The sequence below is a fragment of the Euphorbia lathyris genome, chromosome 2, assembly GCF_963576675.1.
Source record: "Euphorbia lathyris chromosome 2, ddEupLath1.1, whole genome shotgun sequence".
In the NCBI taxonomy this organism is placed as follows: domain Eukaryota; kingdom Viridiplantae; phylum Streptophyta; class Magnoliopsida; order Malpighiales; family Euphorbiaceae; genus Euphorbia; species Euphorbia lathyris.
Window position 1 is genome coordinate 76689846 of NC_088911.1, and position 9864 is coordinate 76699709.

The following is a 9864-nucleotide window of genomic DNA, read 5'->3' on the forward strand; positions in this document are numbered from 1 at the left end:
TTTTAATATATTTTCAGAATATTTTAATATAACATAAATAGGAATTTTACAGTGTATTTGACATAAATAAAATAAGTTTTCTGTGAGTTTGGTAGTATTATAAAATGATTTTATTTTAATGATAAAATATAAAAGATCATAAGCATTAACTGTAAAATTTAAGTGAAAGATGACGTTGGACTTAATTTCCTCTATTATACACCAGCAGCAAAGATATCTACATAAACTTTATAAATTTTAAAATTTTATTTGGGGTTTGGGGATTCCCCGTCACCGGTAGGCACCCGTACAGGTGGTTGTGGGTGCTAAAAAATCCCCGAACGTATTTTTGGGGATTCCCCGAAACCGCCCCCGAAATTATTGGGGGCGGAATGGGGGATGTGCCCCCGTCCCCGCCCCGCCCCGTTGCCACCCCTAAGCCTAGCCTAGCTTCAACTTGAATTCAACTGTTACTAACCTGAACAACTAGCCGCCTTTGGTTTGGACTCCATCAATTCTGGAATTTTGGGACTAAAGCAATCAAATTCAATCCATGAGTAATACCCAGGCACAAGTTAGAAAATTATGGAAGGCAAGCATCGTGGGACAGGACATCCAGGCTGCCTGAACGTGAAAATACGCTGAATGGGAGCAATTCTAAGATCAATTAAAGTTGGAGTACCATCAGATTTGATACATAGGGCCAAAGATGAAGATCATTGATCCAATTAACAAAAACCAAACATCTGTCAAGAATCCTGCTCCTAATACTTGTGCAGTTATCTCCTGCCAATAACCTAACAGTAGGAGTTGAGTATACGAATGTCATCCATAGCATAATTTATAATTTTATTAAAATACAATTCACTTGAATATTTATAATTCGTCGTTAAACAAACCGTTGCTGCTTCAATATCATCCACAACTTCCTACCTATTTCAACATCATTAGCAATTGGCACATCAAATTGAACACCTCAACTTAAAGTTAAATCAACCAAAATTTTGATAATGGATGATCTAAATGATAGTAAATAGTAAAATACACATATAAATCTTTAATGAAGAAGGGTAAGGCTAATTGCTATTGGGTAGCTTGCTGAGAACAGAATGCTCTGGTTTGTGTTCACACTCAAAATCGAGATGGACAAATGCTCGTTCTACTTCTGGAAGTTTCTCTATTTTGTTCTGCAAACTCTCTCCAATTGTGTGTGCTTCCTTTAGTGGCAACTCTTCCGGAAGCTCGATGTCAACCTGTTTGTTTCAAGCATAAATAAGCATTCCAACCCCCAAACACTTGCCTTTAATTCTTGCATAAAATGATGCCTAATTTAAAGGATCATCTTATATGGCTAATTTGTTCTAAGAAAAAATGGTGCAGAAATGACAAAATAAGTATAACAAATTACAGTTTTGATTTTCATTTCATACATTTGACTTAAAAAACTTCAGATTTAATAACCAAAACAATGAAATCATGTTTGGAACTTAACACTGTCAATACTCAACACTAAAGCTTATGACTGACCTCTACGAAATAAAGAACCCCAAAGGTGTAAGCACGAACAGTGTCCACACGCTTAATTTGAGGATGCCTTATGACAAGATAAGTTAATTTTTGCAAGACATCAGGAGGGGCTGATTGCCCAACAAGTGAAACTGCAACAAGAATGAGCATATGAGTGATCAACAATGCTTTGTTTGGTGTTGCTCCTTTTGGAATGACAACCTTCAAAAAAAGCTACCTGCATTTTCCATAACTGTTCCAGACCAGTTTGTAATTGTGTATATAGCAAGAAAAATAGCACCAACAGGGTCTATCCACCAGTAGAACTCATCACCAAGAACAGCTGCAACTAGACCCACCACATTTGTTACCACATCAAAGTAGTGATCCTGCATATTACCATGGTCAAGGAATTTATAAACTGATATTTACAACCTGAAACGGAAAGTTAAGTTACAAGAAAATAGCAAAAACCTTTGCATAGGCACGAACGATAGTGTTTCCCGAGCTTCTACAGTAAATCCAGAGTGCCAACTTCACAACAGTGGCAGTGATCATGATTATATATAACCACAATAATTGGTCTGATGACATCTTTGCTGGAGGCTCGTCTTTAATCAGTTCTTCAACAGCCTGGACCAATATTTGAAAGCCTGTAACCATAAATGTCCTCACATTAGTTTATTTTTTAGGAATGCACCACACGTTATTCTTAGCTTCAAGCAGCTGATATGCTTAAAATTGAGAAAGCAAAAGACTTCAAGAAGAGAACAGGGAGTGTGAGATTTATATATGCATTCTATGTACTTTAACATGTTAGCAAGTTTGTATATAAAAACATTCTTTGTTCGCTAATGTTGAATCTGGAGCATTCTCAAGTAATAAAAGCTCAAAGAAGCAATTTATTAACAGGGAATGCCTAAAGGAGAACTTGAAAATGCAAAATTTTGGCAACTGCCTTTGTACTATTAGGAATTTTAAAAGTATTTGATACATTCAAATCAGAACAACTATAACAAGATCCTCTTAAGCATATAAAAACAATATGGGTTCTATTAGTTAATAAAGCTTATACTCATTTGAGAGACTAACACCTAGAATGCTTCTAAAAACATGATTAGAATGACATTCAAAATATTTTTGTCTCTTTCATTTCGGGTCTGAAGTCTGACAGTCATAAGCCAATCTAATTGGAAATAAGAGCAGCAAGTTCAACTCTGCTAGTAATATGTATAATATCAAAGTGAGACTTTAACATGGTATCATTCCACAGAATATGTATATTTTCTGTAAAACAACAAGCTAAACAGGTTGAATGATGAGTAACATGTTCATAATCAGCGAAGATGTTTACTATCAACAACAACAATGAAAGATATAATAAACTGAAGCGAAAAGCTGAGTGAGGGAAAACAGCATACCAAGTGTAGCCATAACAGCTGCAAAAATGATTATGCCCACTGGCTGAACCCTCAATTTTCCAATAGGGTATTTGTAAATATTTATGTTTTTCATAGAAACATGAGTGAACCAAAGTATACCACCAGCCATTAGATCAAGTAAAGAATCTAAAGTTGATGCAGCAATAGCTATTGATCCACTCTTTACTGTAGCATATATCTGCAGATTGACCAAAAATATCTCTATTCATTGAGCCCCAAAGAGAATGTTAATTTCCTAATGCTATCTATCTAAAAAGAAATCAGAAGAGAAGCAGAGTTTGAAGTTACCTTAAAGGCCAAGAGTAAAACATTAGCATAGTTGGAGATTTTCATGGCCATTTCAGCTTGTTTCTGTTCTTCATCCTCCTCCTCAAAAATGGTACCATTTTCTTCAACGGAATCAACTTCCTCGAACGATTTCAAAGTGGCAAATTGTCTTTCATAATACTCCTTCTCATCTAAATAATATAAATACCAAATTAGCATAAAATGATAAACAAACAATTGATTAGAGCAAAATAAAACAGAAGTGGAGAAACAAGAGACCTTTGGATAAGCCCTTGGCCTTAGAGACGTCAATGTGAAAAGGAGATTCAACATCGATGCAAGAGCGAACTTTATCAGGCAATCTGGCCAAGAAGTCATTTCTGAGTGAAGTGACCGAGTAGGCTCGACTGAGTCTGCCGCTTCGCCTTCTTTCATGCACCAAGAGAGGCGATTTAGGGCTTGAATTCTGAGGGGATTCAGGTTCCATTATTGACCTGACCTGACCTGCTTCTTCAAAGTGTGTGCATGTATTTACTCTACGCACAACACAACACAACATGAACAAACGAAATGATGATTGAATTTGAAAGACTAGTATTCAAGTATTTGTATTTGCGATGACAGACTGGAAAATTAACAAATTATTACTTCTGACATATTATATTATGTAACAGAAATAATTATTCAAAAAAAAAAAAGTCACTGGCTTTGGTGTTTTGTTTAGCTCTGAGTCTCATGCTGAGATCACCAAACTTTTGGCTTTTGCAGTTTATGGAAAGATATTTTATTTTTTCCGTCATAAGTCTCCGACCTTATTGAAAACTTCAATTTTGCTTTTTTTTTTTTTTTTTTTTTTTTTTTTTTTTTTTTTACTAAAAGATAAATAGTCCAATTTAATAGATTTAGCCTTAAATTATAAAATAATACAAATTTAATTATTTTTATTCCAATTTTAATCATGTATTACTCATTTAACATTTATTTAATTATTACATCGAATGTTTAGAAGTAAATTGAAACAGTTCATACATTTTTATAATTATATTAATAATATAATAAATAATTTAGATAATTTAATAAAAAATTGTGATAAACTTATAGGTAGCATATTTAGTTTTTCAAGAATTTTCGCATCTTAATGAGCAAGTGAATTTGCTCATTCACCGTTAGATCTAGACTTATTAAATCTAAGCCGTATGGTGCTTTTGTCAGTAATACACTAAATATCTTAGACATAATTGATATTTAGAAGGTCTAAAATGACCGTAAAATACCAGTCAAATAAGGTTTTCTAATTTTCAATGATGTAGAGCTAAAATTGATCCATATTTGAAAATGTTAGGATTAAATTTGCACAATTTCATACTTTAAAGCTAAATCTGCACTTCTTTTAAAAAGTTATAGCTAAATTTGGTATTTATCCCCTTTTTAAATAATTTTTGTCCATATTCGGAAAGGTTCTTAGATGATTGAACCATTCTCTAAGTGCACGTTTCAATCTATACAAATAATTTTTTTAGAAAATAAACATGGTTCGGATCATACCAGCCAACAAATCCCACAATTTGATCCATTTATATAGTTTCATTTAGCTTACCATGCAAGAAATTATTGAAAACATCTAGTTAATTGATGAACCAGTGATTGGAGGCAACGAGAACAAAAATGGTTCAGATTGTCGTTACCTTAACAAATTGACTAAATGTTTTCTTATAGTCTAAACCTGAATACTAAGTGAAACCACAAGGTACCAACCACACCTTATACCATTCAACATGCCCATCAACCTTTTATTTTGTCCTAAACAACCACTTACAACTAACAATATTATGATAAAGGGAATGTTCCTTCCTTTAGTCCTTTTTTTGTGCAGCCCCAAAGCCTCGAGAGCCTGTCAGATTAGGGGGTTGACCGAGCTTTCCGTGTGGATGAGGATACAATGGACCATGAAGTTGTTGATTGGCAGGGAAATAATGAGAGCCTTGCTATGGGCGGTACGTAACAGTGGGCTGACATCGAGGGACTCTCTTGCCGTCCCTTTAAGCTTCTTCAGGCCATGTGTGCTCTTTGGGTGAGATGGTGAGCCCTCATGAATGACGTTGATCTCCCCCTGACACCTTGGCCATTTGGGGTATTGGTCTTATCGTCGTTGAGATGTGCCGCATGTCATGCCCTCGTCGCGTGGCTGGGTGCTGCATGGAGTAAGGCATTGGAGGATGAGCTTCTCGCATTCTCATGAATAGTGTTTGCACTCCTCCGTGGTGTGGCTGCTACGTTTGTGGAACTTGCAAAACTTATCTTGGTAGTATGAGGCCTTTAATGAGAGCTCAGGGGCGGAAGGGATGTTGGTTTTGATTGTGTATTCCTGGGCACCTCTTGGTGTGCGACCGTCGTCTGAGTAATATATGATGGGTCCGTCGTCTCTCTAGGAGCGAGGGTCTCGGATTTCCATCGTAGCTTTACCCTTGTCTTCCTTCTTTATTTTCTTATCCTTATTGTGTTCCTCGTAGTTTGTCGACCGCAGCCTGTCATCGCAGCCATCATCTGTTTTTGTGTTTCGACCAGCCAGTTCTGAGCCGCTTGGAATTCGTGTAGATTTTTTAAGAGTTTGGTCATGGGTCTTGCTCTTCCCCCGAGTCGGTGTTGGCCGTTGCTCCATCCTCAAAGGCGAGGTTGGCTCCCGTCGCCTCGAGTTCCTATTGCCTACTAGGCTGGTTGGTGTCCGCTATTTATTTGGTGTGGGTAAGGTCTAATGGGAGAGGCAATCCTTTCATGCTTGATTAACAAAGAGGAAAAGAAAAAAAAAGAAAATTTTCTGTCGTTTTCGAAGGGTTTTAATTTGTTCGTTCCACGCTCATCGCACCAAATGATAAAGAAATGAACTTGGAGCCGGTTGGATGAGCTGCATGTTGCGGGAGTGGTCCCCTAAAGACACTCTGGCGATCAAGTTAGTATATGCAAGACGTTAAGAGAGATCAAGAGTATGGATTATAGAGAGAAAGTTACCTCATTTGAGCTGCCTGCTTAGGGGTATTTATAGATTCTAAGGCAAGGTGGGGTGCTAAATGACCCAAATGCCTCTGAGGTCTGTAGGTCAGCTAAGGGCGTTTCGCGAGCGTCTGGACCCGATGCGAGGTCCGACATCAAAGGGTGAGATTGATGTCGGGACATGGAGTCGACTACTCACATCCTTCGTCATTTAATATTTATATATTAAATGCACTTAACACATAGCATGAGACAAATGCGCGTGGTTAATTAAGATTAATAATATTTATATTATTTTTTCTTTCATTAATGGCTAATTTTTGGATAAGATTAAATAATTTTTTTAATTGTTTTGGTTACTGACTATTTGATTATAAATATCCTTAATCCTTCAGATTTTTTTTACTTCTGTTTTAATCATTCAAATACGTTCATAAGGAAATTAATGGAATTGTTATTCTTAATTTCATATTTGGGAAATCCTAGAGGAAACTTAGTCAGAAACCCAATAGCAATTGACAGTGCGGGCTAATATTTCCTTAAGGACAATGATTAACCACGTTCCTATTTTCTCTTTATTATCTCCAATTTCTAACACAATTGATGAGAGAGATTGGGGGGGGGGGGGGAATGAAGATAAGTGTGGCAACTTTTACTTCTCTTGTCTATTAGGTTAGAGTTATGTTATGGTGGAGCAATTATCTATTTATTAAGACCGTGATCTCGTATTATTGGTTAGTCATGTTATTTTGATAATTATTTTTTTAAGGAATTTGAACATACAAATCCGAATATAAGATACACGAGTAATTAAATTACCTCTTGAAGTGCAGATTATTGTTGTGTTATTGCAGTGGAAGAATCGAACCGTAATTTCATATTACATGTCAGACAACTCTTACGATGAAGTTTTTTAGGAGGAGAAGTAATGATCCACAAACTAGCTGAGAGAGAGAGAGAGAGAGAGGGCCCATAGAGAATAAGAAGAAGAAATGTAACTTTTGTTTCTCTTATCCATTGGGTTAGAGTTAGGTTACGGAGCAACTATATTTATTCATAGCTTGTAATTAGGAAAAACCTTAGTTATCCATATAATATAGATCCAACCCCTCTCAGTTACAGACGATTTATATTTTACCCTAATATATTCCCTACATCTCTCACTTGCACATCATAAAACATATTCCTTATCTCGCCTCATTTATACTTGCAAATAGTTTGTGCGATCGATATAGATTCGAGAGCTCTAATGTTATACACTCATTAGAGATATATAACCTATCGATTGACATGTATAATCTAGTAATATATAGTTGTTGGAGATATATAGCTTTTGATTAAACATGTATTATGAAAGATTATATTCTTTATCCTAGATTCCATATCACATCTACTATATTTCCTTTTGTCTTATAATTTTCTATTTTCACAATTATGCACATGTGCATAATTTTTCGGGAAGTGAAATATAGAAACTCTAAGATATGAACACATGTAAATCTTTTGTTTTACTATATTCCATCCCTCATAATCTAACTCGGTTGTATGATTGGTCCATTTTAGGACGAATTAGACATGACCCTTACAGAGCAAGCTTCCAAGATATAACTACATTATATTATACTTTCAAAATAAGTTAAGGGTCCTAAGAATAACATTTTGAAAAACCATTATTTTAACGAGTCATACACTAAGAAAAGTTGTGATCATACATTTTTCATCTAATAATCGCTAAGCAAATATGGTATGAAATTATGTGTTATGATGTTCATTTCCTTCCGTTTAAAAGAAGCGCACATCTCTCAGCAACACTATATGAAAGCATCGGTTTAGATGTGTTAAAATATCTAATTTTAGTTTTTTTTTTTAAAAAAAAACTTATATTAAAGATCATAAACACATTACATTATAAGCAAGATTGCCCTAATAAACAAAGGACTATCTTGCCAAAAGAAGTATTAGAATAAAACCGGCCCACTTGAACTATTAGTCTACTTTCTATAAGAACTACTTTTAGGTCGCGTTTGGTAAGATACCTTTGTAATGAAATGACCATTATATTGAAGACTCATTACCATGTTTGGTTGCACATTATAATTTTATTGTAATTGAATGAGCAAATCATGAGCAGTGGCGGATCCAGGATTTGAGGGGAGGGGGGGGGGGGGGGCGGGGGAGGGCAAAACTCTATGTAAATTTTTTTTAGACAAAATAGCATTAATTGAAAAAAATATACTTTAGTACATAATTGCTATTCGATACAAAATGTCTTAAAAAAAATATATACATCATACTTTCCGCGTGCAGTTTACTTCTTTACAAGTGAATGATTAATTAACTCTATTTTAAACAAGTTGAATGAGCTATTATAACATTTTAAGCAAATTAAAATGGTTACAAGGACAATTTATTTTTGTTTTGATAAGGTAAATAATATATCAAACCTTTGTTAATTTATTTATTTTTATATAACATTTTATATTATTTATGTTTTTTTTTGGTAATATAATATCAAGTTTGTTGTTATTTATAAGAGATCAAAGATTGATATTAATATAAATAATAATAAAGGAAATTTTGATGGAGAGATAGAGTTGTAAGGAGAAAAAAAAAATCAATTATTTTAATAGTTTAATTAAAGCAAATGATATATACAACCTTAGGGTTGTATATAAGCATTAATTATTCACATATAATAATAAAAAAGAAAATTTTAATTCTTTTTTTTTGAAAGAGAAATTTATTAATGCTGAGAGTCATTACAGAAATTCAGAACAGAAAGCGAAACAAAACTCGGAACAACATCTATGTAAATTTTTTTTAGACAAAATAGCATTAATTGAAAAAAATATACTTTAGTACATAATTGCTATTCGATATAAAATGTCTTAAAAAAAACTTCTAATGCTAAGTAGATCGACGATTACGAGGTGACAATTGACATCTACGATCTGTCATAGCTTGAAAACGATCTGCTGCCTCTACATATACTGCTTCTTTTTAGGGTTAAGGTACAAAAATACTCCTAACATTCTGGGTCAGGAGAAATTTTATCCCTAACGTCTAAAATGGTGCAATTTTACCTCTAATTTTTGTAGCCAAAAGTAATTTTATCCCTAACGTTGATAAATTGGATCAATTTAAGACACTATTATAAAATACAGTCATTTTTTTCTTTATTTTGCACCAATTGCATATTAATTTGTTCTAAAAAAATGATATAATGTTTTTTGTAATTTAATAATAAAATTGGAGATTAATATTTATAAATATCGGTGATTTTTTTTTGTCTAATTCGTACAAAAGACAATATATTTTTAATAGTTTTTTTTCTTATTTTTTCACATCCCAACATATGTTTGTGATTTGTTACTAATAAAATAACGCATGTGTGAAGTGTAGATGACAAGATTCATGACCGAGAAGACAGTTTGATGAATTATTTCTCAAATTGAATTTATCAACGTTCGGGGTAAAATTGTTCTTGGCTTCCAACATTAGGGATAAAATTGCACCATTTTAAACGTTAGGGATAAAATTGCTCCTGACCCAAAATGTTATGAGTATTTTTGCACTTAACCCTTCTTTTTATATCAAAAACCCACAAGGCAAAACGACGTCGTTTTGAGCGGAACCAGAAGAACGACGTCGTTTTGGACTAATTATTTTTATTTTTATTTTA

The 9864-nt window shown here is 34.0% G+C and overlaps 1 protein-coding gene across 1 annotated transcript; it reads right to left on the reverse strand.

Annotated features, from left to right (window-relative positions):
• Positions 1–811: 811 nt before the first annotated feature.
• On the reverse strand, positions 812–3912 carry LOC136218653 (metal tolerance protein 4). The gene is made up of 7 exons (XM_066005672.1): positions 3474–3912; positions 3216–3385; positions 2907–3105; positions 1960–2138; positions 1724–1874; positions 1507–1637; positions 812–1232 (listed from the first exon to the last, which is right to left on the reverse strand). The coding sequence occupies exons 1-7, from the start codon at positions 3751–3753 to the stop codon at positions 1056–1058; spliced, it is 1287 nt and encodes a 428-aa protein (XP_065861744.1). The 5' UTR covers positions 3754–3912; the 3' UTR covers positions 812–1055.
• Positions 3913–9864: the final 5952 nt, after the last annotated feature.